The sequence below is a fragment of the Brassica napus genome, chromosome C1, assembly GCF_020379485.1.
Source record: "Brassica napus cultivar Da-Ae chromosome C1, Da-Ae, whole genome shotgun sequence".
NCBI lineage: Eukaryota > Viridiplantae > Streptophyta > Magnoliopsida > Brassicales > Brassicaceae > Brassica > Brassica napus.
The window spans coordinates 24,114,656-24,132,518 of record NC_063444.1 but is presented as its reverse complement, the minus strand read 5'-3'; the positions used below and the strand labels follow the sequence as shown (position 1 = coordinate 24,132,518).

At 33.0% G+C, this 17,863-nt stretch overlaps 1 protein-coding gene and 2 long non-coding RNA genes across 3 annotated transcripts; 2 read left to right on the top strand and 1 right to left on the bottom strand.

The window, feature by feature from the left end:
• Positions 1-4,612: 4,612 nt before the first annotated feature.
• LOC106373547 lies at positions 4,613-5,218 on the top strand. Its single transcript, XM_013813706.1, has one exon. It carries the CDS (start codon positions 4,613-4,615, stop codon positions 5,216-5,218), a length of 606 nt encoding a protein of 201 aa, XP_013669160.1.
• Positions 5,219-12,486: 7,268 nt separating this feature from the next.
• Positions 12,487-14,118, top strand: LOC125580768. Its single transcript, XR_007318530.1, has 2 exons — positions 12,487-13,838; positions 13,939-14,118. It is a non-coding gene; the product is annotated as an uncharacterized LOC125580768 (long non-coding RNA).
• Positions 14,119-16,380: 2,262 nt separating this feature from the next.
• On the bottom strand, positions 16,381-17,251 carry LOC106374685. Its single transcript, XR_001275036.3, has 3 exons — positions 16,964-17,251; positions 16,806-16,847; positions 16,381-16,712 (listed from the first exon to the last, which is right to left on the bottom strand). It is a non-coding gene; the product is annotated as an uncharacterized LOC106374685 (long non-coding RNA).
• Between the last annotated feature and the right edge of the window lie 612 nt (positions 17,252-17,863).

The following is a 17,863-nucleotide window of genomic DNA, read 5'->3' as shown; positions in this document are numbered from 1 at the left end:
TATTATAGCTTTTGTTGAACTCAGTTTAATAAACTAATTATTTGTTAGGAATTTTTCTCATGTTATTCTAAAAATAGTGTTTTAGAATATTTTATAAATTAATAAAATAATATATTTCTATAGCAGATTTTTTTACTTTAGTTACATACCACTTCATATTCAATAATTTCTTGGAGGAAGTTAGAGTGAAGCAAGACATAACTAAACAATGAAGAAATAAAATAATATTTAGTTTATTCTCAATTGAAAGTGATTTTAATATATCACCATTTATATTTGTTATTATTATTTAAAATTATAGGTTTATCTAGCTAATAAAAAAATCATTTTAATCAAGTAATTATTATACAGTATTCAATTCTGGGCTTTTCCTCTATTGTAATAATAAATCAAATAAAATTACTCAGAATTACAGTAGAGGTTCACATATAATTGTTTTTTTTCTCTAATATACATTTGTTTTTTAATACATTTTACACATGTTCTTTGGAATCTATTCTTTTAAATTATGAAAAAGTAAACTTTAACTATCACTTTTATTCAACTTGATAACTTAACACATTACTATTTAAAGATTTACATACTTATTTTTAAAATAATCAATCAAACCATATCATCCAAAATAATTAAGAATTTCTAAAACAAATATTATTGTTTAGTTTTCATGGTATAATTAGTGATTATATTGGTTTTCGATTTCCTTTTGTAATATAAGTTTTGTACAATGGTTATATATCTAAATGGAAAGAAAGATGTAATTAGATAATGTATTACTAAAATATTGGTTATTACTGGTTGAACACAGCATGTATTTTTTCATCTCGGAGTAGAAGTAATTTGAAATGGAGGTGGTGACTATATACTAATCAAAAGCTGCAGAATCTTTTCTCACCAATAACCAAGGTAATGATATTGTTATTGTTCTGTTAGTTAATGATATTGTTACTGAGAAGTTGGCCAAGTGAGAAAAACCAATCATTTTTATTTAGTCAGTATTAGAGCTGTGACCGCCATTCTTTCAACAAACTTAGTTAGGACGGTACATCCAATGGTGACGGAAGAATCTGGCAGCTTGATATAAAAATGAATTTTTAACTGTATATCTCTCAACAGTAAACAAATACAAATACCTTTTGAAATAAAGATCAAACAATAAACCTCAGTTATTGAAAATGATAAGAGAAGAATGAAGTCTGGAGATAAGAATCAAGTGGTAGAGATTTTGATGCCGCTAAGTATGTAGCTTCCAAAATAACTCATCTGCCGTTGTTTATGGAAGCAACTGAATTTAGGCATATTCCCATTTTAATATCTCAACAACACATCTCCACCAATTATTTATCTATTGGGACAAAAAATACCTAATATTTTAACCACGGTGCTGTTATTTGCAGATTGATGGTCAGAGGCTGTTCTGCATGCATGTCGCCAGAGGCTGTGAAATTTTCATCATCATGAGATTATGTTCTTTTGCAAAACTACAACCAAAACATACTGAAAAGCTATCTTATGACACATACCTTTTATTATTGATCATGTATTGCAAAGAGAGTAGAGTAGGAAAGCAGTGGCAATAATATAACTAAATTCCATGGGTCTTGGTCTTTTCCAGCCACAATTAAACTGCAAATCAGATGATATAAGTGTATATATATATATATATATATATATATATATATATATATATATATATCAACTGAAACCAAATTTCAATTATAGAGAAACTGTTATATAGTATTTACCTTGAGAAACTTCTGTCCACATTTCTATTGCTTCTTTAGAAGCTATGGCTCCAGCTTTTAGGGGTTTGATAATTTTGCTTTCATAGACAACTATCATTCACTACCTTCAGCTGTCACATATATTCGTTCCAACATATCAGAAGTGGCGAGAATGAACACGTTCATGAAAAGTGATACTTCATGACTCCACAACTCTGCTACCATACAAAAATCATCCCAAAGATCATTTCAATTGACACATAAAGAGTTTTTCAGTTCTACAAATCTACACAACTATCATGTGTTACAGAAATAGGATAACTTTAGAGTTGTGGGTTATTAAATGCCCCGATTGATCAATGCAAAGAGATCTAAAATCACAGAATGAAATGATTATGCTTACATGATGAACATGTCTGAAATTCTGATTGCACCGAGTCATATTAAATCCGCTCAAGGAGTATATTTAACTCGCTTTCAAAAGATGCATGTAGGTGGTGAGACGGTGGTTGGCATGAGTATAGCCTGAAAACAGAAAAAAAAAACGAAACCGTAATCAACAAACAGATTCAAAACCATCTGTAGATGGAGAAAATAAAAGAGATACAAAGAGAAGATGATTTAGAGAGGAGGAATACTGACCTATTTATACTTGCAAACACACCGACTCAACGAATCTAAGCATGCATTTAAAACCTCATAGTGGTTGATTGAATTAATAACGATTAAACACGAAGAACACATAACTTGGACCGTTTCGGAGTTAGGGATGAAGATCAACAGTCTCCACAGAACAAAGAAGAGAGACGAACAATAACATTCCATTTCTTCGCGTATAACACAATTAGGGTTTACTCCATTGGATTGTCAGGGCTTTGTACACATCGAAACGTAAACCACCTTATTTCCAAGCCTAAGTCGAAAAGTACGTTTAACTAAAGAAGACCAAATCAAGCCGGAAAAAAACACTAATTGAAACGTTGCGTATCAAGTCAATACACAGGTGTCGACACAGGAGACTCCGAATTGATGACGTGGCTCATCCTAGAAGAAGAGAATCTCTTCTTTATATATATATATAAGATATTCAACTACACAATCATATTTACAAATGGTACAACTAGTACAATTACTCGACATTAGTGTTCAACCACAGCATTTAAAACATGATACAAATTTAAAACGTGAAGCACATTTAAAACAATACTAAATAAAATAACAAGTAGTTGTACTATTTTTCTAGTTGTACCGACTCTATATAGTTGTACTAGTTTTTGAGTTGTATCAATTTGTGTATAGTTGTACTGGTTGAAGTTTCATTAACTTACCTTAGTTGTACCACTTCTTTATGTGTACATGTCTTTGCCCCCAATAAAATGAAATCATCAATTTTGTTAAAAACACATTTCATATATGTTTTCCAAAAATTATATGGACAAAGAAGTAAACAAACCTGAAAAGTATAAGATAGATCATGCAAACATATGTGATAGTGTTATAATTTTCAAAAAGACATTAAAAAAAAAGAATATATCTAAACACTTACCAATTTGGCCAGCTGATTGTTTTTTCATATGCAGTACCCAATTGAATATTTAAATTTTCATGACTTGAATAGTTTTCCTAATTATACCAGAACTTGAATAGTTTTCCTAGTTATACCAGTATTACTAATGTGTTCAACCCCAATGTTTAAAATATGATACACATTTAAAACATGGTGAACATTTAAAACAATATTAAATAAAATAAAAAGTAGTTGTACCTGTTTTCTAGTTGTACATGTTTTCTAGTTGTACCTCTGTACATAGTTGTATTAGTTTTTGAATTGTACCAGTTTATGTATAGTCTTACTTTGACTGTGAAATCCAAAAATATTAATTGTACCATTTAATAAATATATTTACCTCGGTTGTACCACTTATTTATGTGTACATAGATTTGCCCAGTTACAATAAAATCTTCAATTTCGTAAAAATATATTTCATGTATGTTTTCCATAAATTATGTAGACAAACAAGTTAACAAACCTTAGAAGTATAAGGTAGATCCTGTAAACTTATGTGATGGTGTAAGAATTGCCAAAAAAAAACCATTTAAAAATAAGGAATCTATCTAAACACTTACAAGTTTGGCCATTTCATTATTTTTTCATATGGAATACCGAATTGATTTTGTCAATTTCTGAGATGTCAAAGTTGTACCACTAATACTCATTTAATATATAATAAAAAAATTATACCAAATGCTTTATATGTTTAGTTTTAGGAGCTGTACCAATATTTTCACATTATAACTTTGTAAATATATTTTTGATGTTTATTTTTCATAATAATGTGGTCAATCTAATTAACAAACCTTAAAAGTATAAGGTATCTTATGTAAAATTGATAGTGTAATTTAATGATTTAACAAAAATTGAAGAACCTCAGAAAAATAGATGAAATTTTATCATCATATGTAAAAAATGATTTAATAGTTGAGTTAATTATAGTAGCTGCAAATTGTACATGAATTATGACATTTATATACCAGTTATACCAGTTATATTATTTCGCGTTTAGTTGTATGAATTATACTAGTTGTACCTAGTAGAATGAGAAAATGAAATAATGAAAATCGTGTGGCTGTGAGTTATTTATGCGGTCAGATTGGGCGACTTACTAGTTGTACACGAATTATGACATTTTATATACCAGTTATACCAGTTATATTATTTCGCGTTTCTTGCGACTTCTTCGTTTGGCGATTGGGGATTTTGTGATTCAGATCTCTCTCTCTTTTACGCGATTCTTCTTCGATTCAGTCTCCATTTCATTTGAAGATCGTTCGTTTTGCTTTCGATTCGATTTCTGCATCATTTCTGGAATCTCTTTCTTGTTCTGGCGATTATGGCGACTTCTCAACCTTTGCAATCTGAGCGATATCCGGCTGATCAGTATGATAATTCGTACTATCTTCATCACAATGATCATGCTGGATTGGTTCTTGTTACAGATCGCTTGAATACCCCTTCTGAATTTCATTCTTGGCGACAATCGGTTCGTATGGCATTGAATGTGCGCAACAAGCTAGGATTCATCAACGGTACGGTTCTTAAACCTGCATCTACTCATAGAGATTATGGTGCGTGGTCACGTTGCAATGATATGGTGGCAACTTGGTTGATGAATTCTGTTTCCAAGAAGATAGGGCAGAGTTTATTGTTTATCAATACTGCTGAAGGAATTTGGAATATTCTCTTAGCTAGATTTAAGCAAGAAGATGCGCCTAGAGTCTTTGATATAGAGCAGAAGTTGAGTAAGCTTGAGCAAGGTTCAATGGATTTTTCCACCTATTATACGGAGCTTGTGACATTGTGGGAGGAGCACAAAAACTATGTTGATTTACCAGTGTGTACATGCGGAAAATGTGATGCAGCAGCTCTTTGGGAGAAGTTACAAGAACGTAGCAGAGTGACTAAGTTCTTGATGGGACTTGCTAAATCTTATGAGTAAACTCGTCGTCACATCTTGATGTTGAAGCCAATTCCTACAATTGAAGAGGCTTTTCAAAGTTCTGTTGCTCCAGTGAGTCTACCTGATGATTCTCCTTATGTGGCTGCTTACAATGCTTCTCATCAACCATCAAAGCCTGTGTGTACACATTGTGGTAAACTTGGTCACACTGTCCAAAAGTGTTTCAAGTTGCATGGTTATCCTCCTAGATATAAGACTAATGGTTATAGGAACCAGACTCAGTCTATGGCTAATCAGGCGAGTTATTCTTCAGTTCCACAGCAGCCTCAGTCTCTCTTACAAATAACTCCGGCTCATACAGCTAATGCCATCTCAAATGCTTACTCAACGGCATGACAATCTTCTTACTCTGTTTCTACGCCTCATCTGACAGAAGGAGGTAGTAATGTGATGCTTCACAACTTTACTCATCAACAAATTCAAAGTCTTATTGCACAGTTCAACTCTCATGTTCGAGTTCAAGAGAATTAAGTTCCTTCCTCACAGACTGTTCCACAGGCGAAAATCACTGATCATGGTATTATGGCGTCTACCTCCACTTCTGGTAACCTATTGTTTCCTTCTACCAGCCTTACCTTTACCAATAACCATTTGAAATTTAAAAATCATTGCCTTTCCACTTTTCCTTTTTTACTTCACAATGATGTTTGGATTATTGATAGTGGAACATCTAGTCATGTTTGTTCGGATCTAGCTAAATTTACTTCTTTTACACCAGTAGATAGTGTCTCTGTTACACTTCCTAATGGTTCTGCTGTTCCTATAACACACACTAGCACGATTCATATTACTGATAAACTAGTTTTGTATGATGTTTTGCTTGTGCCTGATTTCAAGTTCAACTTGATTAGTGTTAGTTACTTGGTTAAAACGTTGGGTTGTGCTGCTAATTTCTTTCTTCATGGCTGCTTTATTCAGGAACTTTCTCGGGGCTTGATGATTGGGAAGGGTAATTTGCATCACAATCTATACATCTTAAGCACTGAATCTTCTTCACCTTCTATACATACTTCTTCAACATCTTTAGCTGCTTCTGTCATGGTTGGAGAACATATTTGGCATCAACGCTTAGGGCATCCTTCATCAATCATTTTGCAAAAGCTCACTCATCATTTACCTGCTTTCAAGCCTGATGCATCACCACTTTCACACTGTCATGTATGTCCTTTGTCAAAACAAAAACGGTTATCTTTTACTTCTCGTAATAATCTAGCTTCTAAGCCGTTTGATCTTGTTCATTTAGACATATGAGGTCCTTTTAAAGTTGAGTCTGTTGAAGGGTATAGATATTTTTTAACAATTGTTGATGATTGTACAAGAGTTACATGGTTTACATGTTAAGAAATAAAAATGATGCTTCTAAAGTCTTTCCTGCTTTCATTACTCTTATTTCAACTCAATTTCAAACAAAAATAAAGGCAATAAGAACTGATAATGCTCTGGAACTTGCTTTTACTGATTTGATTACACAAACGGAATGATTCATTACTTTTCATGTGTATACACACCACAACAAAACTCTGTTGTTGAATGGAAACATCAACATTTACTGAATGTTGCTCGTTCTTTGCTTTTTTTCAATCTAACATCCCTTTGAAATACTGGAGTGATTGTGTGATTACGGCTACATTTTTGATCAATCGTTTGCCTTCTCCTTTGCTTAACAATGTATCTCCTTATGAATGCTTGCAAGGTAAACTTCCTGATTATAGTCAGTTTAAAAGTTTTGGTTGCTTATGCTATGCTTCGACATTGTTAAAGAATAGAAATAAATTTTCACCACGGGCTCTTCCTTATGGTTTTCTAGGATATCCTACAGGATATAAAGGATACAAGCTTTTGGACTTAGAGTCTCATGCTGTTTTTGTTTCTCGCAATGTGGTCTTTCATGAAACAGAGTTTCCGTTTAAGACTTCTGAGTTTTTGAATGACTCAGTTGATATGTTTCCTAATACTATCTTACCAATGCCATCACCTTTGCATTATGTAGACTCTATGCCTTTACCATCTATGCATACTGATTGCTCTGTGCATCCTTTGGATCCTAATACTAGTAATCATACTTCTAATCAACCTGCACCATCATCATCTATTAATACTGAATCACATGATACTGGTGTTAATGAAGTTAATGACTTTAGACCTAGACGAACAACTAGAGCTCCAAACTATCTGTCTGAGTATCATTGCTCTCTTATGCCCTTTACTATCAATTCTAAACAACCTACTTCTGATTCACCTAAACCAGTTTTGCCAACTCCTTATCCTATCTCTTCAGTCCTTTCTTATGAAAATTTGAACCCTTCTTATCAGTCCTATACCCTAGCTTACACTCTTGAAAGAGAACCACACAACTTTAAAGAAGCGATGGCGTCTGGCATGTGGACTAAGTCAGTGAATGTGGAACTTGTTGCTCTTGAAGAAAACAGGACTTGGGATGTTGTTTCTTTGCCAATAGGCAAGAATGTTGTTGGTTGTAGGTGGATATTCACATTGAAGTTTAATGCTGATGGGAATAGTGAGAGACCTAAATCAAGTCTGGTGGCACAAGGCTATACACAACAAGAAGGTGTTGATTACTTAGAGACTTTCTCTCCAGTAGCCAAGCTCACGAGTGTCAAGCTGTTACTTGGTCTTGCGTCGGCTCAGGGTTGGAGTTTAACTCAGATGGATGTGTCTAATGCGTTTTTGCATGGTGATCTTGATGAGGAGATATATATGAGTCTCCCTCAAGGCTATACGCCTGCTCCTGGTGTCATTCTTCCACCAAATCCAGTGTGTAGACTGCGTAAGTCGTGATATGGATTGAAGCAAGCCTCACGCCAGTGGTACAAACGTTTCTCTTCTATCCTTTTGGGAGTAAACTATGTTCAGTCTCCAGCGGATAATACATTGTTTGTGAAAGCGATGGGTACTTCATTTGTGGCGGTGTTGGTATATGTTGATGACATCATGATTGCGAGTAATGATGATGATGCGGTCCTTCGTCTTAAGGCTCTGCTTCATTCTGAGTTCAAGATCAAAGATCTCGAACCTGCTCGTTTCTTTCTTGGATTGGAGATTGCTAGATCATCTTCTTGTATTTCAGTTTGTCAACGGAAATACTCGCTTAATCTTCTGGAGGATTATGGCTTATTGGGTTGTGAACTGAGTTCTGTTCCAATGGATCCTTCTTTATATCTTACCAAGGATCTTGGATCTTTACTCTCTACACCGACGAAGTATCGAGAACTCATTGGCCGGCTGTTATACTTGTGCATCACGAGACCTGATATTACTTTTACCGTGCATCAACTGAGTCAGTTCCTTTCAGCACCAACAGATGCGTACTATCAAGCGGCTCTGAAAGTTCTCAGGTATCTTAAAAACAACCCTGGCCAAGGTCTGATGTATGCTTCTGATAATGAGATATGCTTGAATGCATTTGCTGATGCGGATTAGGCAGCTTGCAAAGATACTAGACGTTCTGTCACAGGCTTTTATGTTTATCTTGGAACGTCTCTAGTATCTTTGAAGTCCAAGAAGCAGGCTGTTGTTAGCCGTAGTAGTACAGAGGCAGAGTATAGAAGCTTAGCGTTGGCTACTTGTGAATTGATTTGGTTGCAACAATTGTTAAAAGATCTTCATGTCAAGATGTCTTGCACGCCTAAGCTGTTCTGTGACAACAAGTCTGCTATTCATATACTTAACAATCCGGTGTTTCATGAATGCTCGAAGCACATCAAGATTGATTGTCACACAGTACGAGATCAGATCAAAGCGGGTTGGTTGATTACTCTTCACGTTTCTTCTGGCAACCAGCTTGCTGATATACTGACTAAGCCATTACATCCGGGTCCATACATGTCCATGCTTCATCGTTTATCATTGTCAAGTCTTTTTCTTCCTCACGATGATCAGAAGATAAAGACTTGAAGGGGGGGGGGTGTATTAAGATGGTTTAGTGATACCGGTTAGCTGATTTAATTATGGTCTATTCTGGTTAAGTTTCCTTTTGCTAAACCAGAACTATATAAACAATATTGTGTACGTTGATTACATCTTCTTCTTCTCTTTGAGCTCTGAATCTCGATACCAAGATCCTTCGATCATCAATCTTAATATTTGTCTACCCAATTTCCTTTTCTTGTTCTAATATAAAAAGATTAAGAAAGATTCTAGCGAGATCATCTGTCCATGTAATCTATGAAACAAAATAATTATATCAACACTAATCATTGTTTTTTTGACAAAAATACAAGTAAACATTTTGGTTTACCTCTCGATGATGTGCCAATATATAATATAAGCATGCTAATTACAAGTTTACAACACATGTTACATGAAGATGATGATGTATGCATGTTAATAATGTTTAAAAACAATCTTGATACACGCTTAATGTTACATGCTTTTACCCAAATAAAGATCAGATCTAGTTATAATAATTTAAATATGAAGAACAGTCGACGTTAATGAAGAAGATGAGTTTCACAAATAGTCAAAAGAAAATTCTCTGTGTAAGATTACGAGAAAAATAAAATAAGAGACTTACAACTTCTGTAAAAAGTATGGAACGATCCCTCGAGATGTTTTTTTGTGTAACTTTTGATGACAAATTAGAAGATTAATTACTAGTACTTATATAAGTTACACGCTAGGGTTATCTTTTTTTTTCATGTTTGTTTTTTTTCTTTTTTTCTTAACTGATAATTTTTGTTTTCAATTTTATCTAATAAGTATGAATGTTTCTTTTTCCTTCAAAACTTCTACGGCCTAAAAAAATAGGAATGTAGCATTTTGGACTAAAATAAATAGACAAGGAAGATTTCTTTTTCTTTTGCTGTGAAGCTTCGAAAAAGAAAGCTACATTTTGATTGGTAAAAATTTGTTGTAACTTTAAGTTTTAAAATTAAAGCCATATCATGATTGGTTATATATATTTCTTCAAAAATAAATAAAGTTAAAGTAACAAGTTAAAGTCCAACCAATCATCCACTATATTGTATTTATTCATATGAAAAGAATTATATTTACCTACTAATTCATATATAGATAGAGTACTAATGATATGATGCAACATGATATATATATATATATAAATATATGATAAAATAATTATTAGTTGTTAGCTACTTTTAAAATTTAATGATATGATGTAACACGTTATTATTGATACTAGGTAAGGAACCCGTGCGATATCGAACGGGAACTCATTTCATACATAATAATATGCCATATTTTATATAATTTATCTTAAAAAAATACACGTGTTACAAGATTGTTTTACATGCAGCTATATTCCTCTATTGATAATACTAAAAACCATAAACAAAGTTGTAATAAAATTAAAAATATGTTAATACCAAATGAGATATATGTCTAATCATTTATTAAATTTAGAATGTAATTCAAAAATTTAAGAGATTTTGTTTGATAACATATTCATGATTTTTTTAAACCATATAAAATATATCTATGGTAAAAGAATGATATGGTGTGGTTTAGAATGCTTAGATTTGTGAAAAACATAGTTACAGTTAGCAAGGAATTTTTATAAATGTAAAAGATAAATTATATTACAAAACATGAGGTTGTGTTAGTTCGGTAGTATAAATTATATCTTCATTCAAATTAATTTGTGAAAGTTGGTTGATTAAGGATTTTTTTTTTATTACAAAAGATATTACATAAAATGATAGTATATAAAATTGAAAAATAAGAAAAAAAACACATTCATAGACCATTTTCCAGGAAAAAATAAATAAATGAAAAGAAATATCTTTAGATATTTATTTGGAAGGTACAATAAATACAATTAACCAACTAACAAAATTAACATCTATTATAACCTATGCAATTTTGAACATGAAATAATTCACCTTCAAATAGTTTTTAATTTTTTTGGTATTATTAGTAATTGTATTATTTATTTGGGGTTGTAATATAGAATGTGTGAATTATAAATTTGGATAATGATTAAATCACGCATGAGCCCCTTTTTTGAAAAGTGTTTGAAAAATAAAGTTTTCTGTGTTTTTGGCTAAGATACATAAAGACCAAATGAAATTTCTCATATTTGTATGTATTTTTTTCAAGATCTTTGATTATAGTTTGGAAATGGATTTTTCTCTTTATTTCTGTAACTTCATTTTTTATAATTATTATTTGTTAATACCTACAACTTTTATATAGAAATTTGAGGGTTGCAGTGATTAAAAATCCGACATTGCAACGGTTAACCAATTATTATAATGGTTATCACCAAAAGGTGCAATGGTTGATAACTAAAGTCTACCATTACCAATAGTTATAATCATAGTTGTAATGGTCCATCACCAAATATGTTACTATCAGCAATGGTTGCACTAGATTATAAATGTATAAATATTATGAATTAATAATATTATCCAGAAGTTAAACTATCCAAATAGTTTTAGATAATTTTAATATTCTTTAAATGCATATAAAATTGATATGCAAATGAACTAAACAATAACTAACTAAAAACTTATAGAAATGTTTAGAAAAAAATATATCAACAGACATTTTGAGAACCCTTTAACAATCTGTGCAGTTTTTAAAATGAAAAACATATCTTTAAGAAAAAAATATAACTTTTTCAAAACTATAAAAATCCCCTAGACATTATTTGAAAAGTGATTTGCCACACGTATTTTTTACAATCAATTTTACAAAACAAATATGACATGACTACTAAAATTGATGACATGACTTATGGTTAAATATGACATGGATAATTACATTTAATGTTAATATATATTTTGGTAAACTTTATAGAATACAGAAATAACTCATACACTACATTTAATGTTGATTTATATTTTTGGTAAACTTTGTAGAATATGGTAATAACTCATAAATCATCACTAAAATAAATATACTCAAATATTATATTATCAATTTTGCAATATTATTTATTTTACTTTTCTAATTATATAATTTTTATTACTAAAATTTTCAAACTTTTCTACAATTTGTTTTTTAAAAAATTATAAATTTTTAATCGTTATATCATTAGTTTCTTTTAGATATCTACAAATTTTATGAATATTGTTTAGCTTTAATTTTTGATAACTATATAATTTTTATATGATTTTTTAGTAAGTTTATACAACTTGATTCAATATATATAACCAAAAGAAAAGATAAATTTTTTTATCTAAGATTATAGTTTTAAATATATACATATATTCTTAAATATAATTTAAAATAAACAAAATTATTATTCTCTTAATTTTATGCTTAATTAAATCATATTTATATCAAATTTTGGTCTAAATAATAAAATATATAATATTAATAAGTTTCATTTTTAAAAATAATATAAATTTTAAAAAATTTATCACTACGCAAGGTGTAGGAAAACACCTAGTTTATGATAAAAAAGGACATGTTCTTATCATCGCGTATGTGGTTAAGTAAACCTCTTTGCTTCTTACAACTTTTGTGATGTGCCATTTCATCGCATCTCGGAAAGCTATCATGGCGAATCTCTTTTTTTTTTTAACACAGGATTTCATTGATTAGACAAAAACAGTCCTCTCCACAAGAGGAGAGACTGGAAACTGAGTATCAGACCTCAAAAGAGGCATAAATAAAGAAACAGTAAACTTTAAAACAAAGAAAAAACGAGTAATAACTAAACAAGACAGTAGAAACTACCAGTAGGCAGCGAAGAAGAAAGCCCGCATAGGGCAGGAGATACAGCAAGCAAAGGAGAGCGTGTAGAGAGTAGGTACTTCAAGAAACAGCTCTCACAGCGACAGGAGCAGAGGAGTAAAATCCCATAGACTTGGTAAAAGCTTCCTTCTGCAACAGATTATGCAACCACAAAGGCCCAACAGAAGCCACATACGATTGATGCCTATTGTCCGAAGTTACACTAGTAGCAATCGAGAGCACTGGCAGGTTTCGCAAAGTCTTAACGAAATCAGCACTCCAAGCCTGGAAACCATTCAGACGCTGGAGAATTAATGATATTAGAGCCTGATGCTGGGGGAAGTGGTGTGGTTGCAACAAAGCTCGACGAAGGTCCAAAGACGAGGACTCAAAGATTACATTATCCAGATGATGACTTGCGAGAGACTCCACAGACCAGAGAAGAGCATTAAGCTCAGCATCTAAGGCAGAGGCTAAACAGGGGAAAGCACGACGACTATGCATCACCACCCTACCATTCTCATCCCTCACAAACCAAGAAGCTCCACTCAAGACCGCATTCTCCAACCATGAGGAAGCCAGATTGCATTTCAACAAAGACGGAGGACGATGAATCCAAACTACATTCTCATTAGAGGCCAGTATCGTAGGAGGGTCCAAAATCTTGCTAGGAGCCAGTTTTGGAATGCTTGTCTCCAAATATGTTACTTTCCACGGTGCACCCCAATGAGAACCCTTGTCTGTTCTGTATGATGGAGATGGTTGCATTTGGTACTGGCTCACTGGTCACCGGAGCTGTTTATGGCTCTGATCCTCGCAAATCATTTTCCTCGTCATGTTAATGTTGAGAGTTACACTCTTTTGTGTGAATGGTAACAAGACGCTATACACCCAAATCTCAGCGTTTATGTAAATAAGCCAGTAAAAATAATCATTGGTCAGTTTCTCAGTTTCCATGTACACAGAGTTTCTTTTTGATATTCAAATCTAAAAAAACATAAATCTTGGTGTTGTTTGATGTGTTGTATGTGCATCAGAGCTACATCTTGTGTCAATTTTTCTGGGTTTTGGCTGCCATGTATGTTGCTTTCTCCTCTCTGTTATGAAGAGATGGGTGAAGCGTGATGGTGTTTTCAGATCCGGTGGCCCTCGTGCAGATATGGTGGCATGGAGCTGTGGATGATTCTGGAATTTAAGAACTGTATTCTTCTCTGACTTTCATATGTGTCTCGAGTCGTGAAGATGGTTCTGTTTTTCATTTGAGGTGGTCCTTCGATACTGAGTTTTAGCTCTTTTGAGGAAGAGAGACTGAACCATCACTTGGAAGAAAGGAATAAGTAGCTAACCTTATTGCTACAAGTGTCTAAAGTGTAAGTAGTTGTGGGAGGTCTGCATTGGCTTCGTGCTCTCCTACATCAGATTTATCTCCATCAGAGATTTACATGAATCTTATGTAGACTTCTAGGCTGTTTCAAATCCTTGGTTTGTTAGTCAATGGTTTTTCAGTCAATGGAAATCTCCTCTACCCTCCGCTAAGCATGGTTGTATCAACGGTGCCTACTGGTGCCTTACATTTAAATTTCTGTTTTGCCTATTGTATAGGCCTTTTCTCTAATTTAGTTTGAACTCATTTGTGCTCCTGTTAACTTGGAATTGTAGTTCCATTTTACCTTAATAAAACCAGTGTTAAAAAAGAAACATAAACCAGTGTTAAAAAATAAAATTTCGTCTTCTTATTGCAATTTTTCGTTTTTAAGATATACAACAAGTAGTAGTTTTTATGTATATTTAATGTCTATTTTGACATTTCAGAAAGAAAAAAAAATCAGAAATTATTTTTTTCAAATAATCCTTCCCTTTAAAAATAATCGTAAGTATTATTTTTGCAATTTTCTCTTAAAAATATATTAAAGTAGTAGTTTTCCTACGCGAATGATCTAGACCTCGACTATGTTTGTATATGAAGATGCCTCAAAGTAGAGATCGGAAGGACCACGTTCATCAAAAGTAAGACAACCTTTGAGCATAGACTAGCATTTGGATTCAACAATAACTCAACCTGCATGCTTCTGTTCACCATTCTTCTTGAAGACGGCTCTCACAGGAGCGTTCCCTTGGGCTACTTGTAACCAAGTTGCATGTTACATAAAATCATTTAATAATACTAAAAGGGAGATATGCTCAAAGGACAGCCTGTCCACGTCATTAATAAAATCAGCCAATCAATAGGTGACATGTAAGCCACAAGAAAACATTTTTGATATCAGGCTTTCTCGAAGACATTTTGACATATTATAATGTTTTATTTCATGCATTGGCCCAAACTTTCTGTAAACAGACCGACTAATCCTCTTCGTCTTTCCATTTACTTCGAGTAATCCTGCAGTTTTGATCTCTTCATTACTCCTCTGTAACAGCGGCTTCCCACATTCAAGTCATAAAGCTTTATTATTGACTGCAACAATCGATGGCCATGCAACTGTCACGATTCCCTGAAGCCTCAACCTCAACCTTATATAGACCTCTATTCAGAAACTCTTCTTCTCACCTAATTCACCATAACCAAATAATCACAGCAGCATATGGCTACCAGTGCCAGACTTCCAGAACGGAGAAATCAACCGGCATGGCTCTATTGCTCAATTCTTCAACAACGACTCTCCTGGCTAGGAAGAGGCGGAGCTCCGATTCCGGTTAATCCATATATAGGAGACTAGGAAATGAAGGTGGCATGTAAGCCAGATACAGCTGTCAGAAATTGATGTCATAAAAGTGGTACGGAGACTGAAGAGCAAAATGGTGAGGATATTGTTGAGAATGCGAGGCAGAGATTTGAGACAGATAGTGATGTGTGAGATGCCCTTTCGCCGGAACATTGCCGTGAAACAGCTGGTAATAGTGAGTAGAGAAAATGTTTAAATTTAACGTGAGTTGAAGCAGATACAGGGTTGTTGCAGTGTTACATTGTTAATGACTTTTCCACTTCTTTTGATTTTACAGATCCTGGCTGCGTATAGTTCCTCCTTCTAATACCTTCATCAGATACAGATCCATATCCCATCGGCTTTCTGGGATTTTTGAGGTTTTGTATAATGTTTCATATTCATGGGGTCACTCCCACGTAAAAGACAATAGTTTCTCCGTGTGTAAGAAATTTAATCTGATCTCTTTTCTGCTTTTGAATTACACCACTACAGGAAATAAGGGTAGTAATAGCGGATAAAAAACGCTATGAGTCATGTATAATAGCGCTTCTTTGTCCGCTCTTACAGCGTCCGTTATAATAGGCCAGACACTTTTAATAGCGGTTTTCGTTTATGTTTTAAGTAAACAACGATAGCAATATATTATATGCTATTGTTAATATTTATATATTATTAGCTTTTATAAATGGGAATAAAAAATTAATTAAATTTTAACCCCACCAAATATAATTAAATCAAAAATTAGTTAATGATTGAATTAAATAGACCAACTAATTTATAATTAAAAATCAATTTTTATTTAGTAATTTAATTCTGGTTTACAAATAAATTCTGGTTTACAAAACCTGGTTTAGAAATGTAAACCTAAAAAAAAAAGTTAACCCTACGTCTAAACATTTTGCCGTCAACTTCAGCTCCTTCGGTTTCTTCATCTTTGAGGCCGAGACCACCAGCCAAGAACACCACAGTAAAGCTTATTCAGCCTCCTCCGCCGCGCTAAGCTACCATTGATGATGTCGAGACCACCACTGTTGACGCCGAGACCACAATTGTTGACGCCGAGATCACCACCATCAACCTTCTTTAGCCTCCTCCGCCTTTTTTAACTAAGAACAGAAAAACAAAACCGGATTCAGAACACAGAGAGAGAGATATAGAGAGGGAGAGAGAGAGAGAGAGAGAGACGAAGCCGGAGATACCGCTCTGTAACACCACTTCTTCTCCTTCCCTGCTCCTTAGATCTGTAAACAAAACAAAAATCAAATACAAGTATATAGGAAGATAAAAAGAAAGAGATAAAAAATAAAGGAAGGGAAAAGAAAGAGAGAACAGATAAAGGAAGGGGAAGAGAGTTTACATGTCGTGGTGGTGAGGAGGTCAAACGATCTTCTTCATCTTCGCCTCGATGGACGAAGCTACGGTGGTGACGACGCGAGCTGTAGTTGTAACGACGACGGGATTTGGTGGAGACGAAGACAAGGTCTGGTGGTGATAAGGTTTAGTGGTGATGAAGAAAGAGATTAGAGAAATGAGACCTGGAAAAGAAATTGAAAGAGAATAACAAAAAATACGACAAGGTAAGAGGGGAGAGAGAAAGAAACACCCTTGTCCATTAGATTTAAGGTTAATCAACGGTTGTGGTTGAAAATGTCTAATCCTCGCCCTTGTACATTATTGGTCAGTGTGTTTTGACCAATCAAATTTTTGTAACTATATTCTTATTCTATTTTTGTTTTAATACCCAAAGTATATTGTAATATACATAAATTATTTTGAGACAAAATTCAAAGATTTGGATTTCACAATTTAAAATTTGAAAAATTAATTTTAGATTTGAATATAAATTTTAAAAATTTAAATTTGGTTATTAATGTTTAGATTATATAAATTGGAATTATGGTTTACGAATTAGAGTTTAGGGTATAGAATTATTGGTTTGAACATTTGAATTAAGTATATAGTTTTAGATTAGATATAAGCTTTGAAGTTTAGGTTTTATGGTTTGAGGTATAAAGTTTAGGTTTAGAGTATTGTGTTTGAAGTTTGGAATTTAAGATTTAAGAGTGAATTGTGAAAATATTAAATTTAAGGTTTGGAATATAGTGTTCTGTGTATAGATTTAAGATTTAATATCAGACTTTAAAATTAAATTTAAGATATAAAGTTAAATAATAAAAGATTAGAGTTTTAAAATTTTGTATGCAAGATTTAGGTTTAGGGTTTAGGGATTAGATTTAGGGTGCAGATTTACGATTTA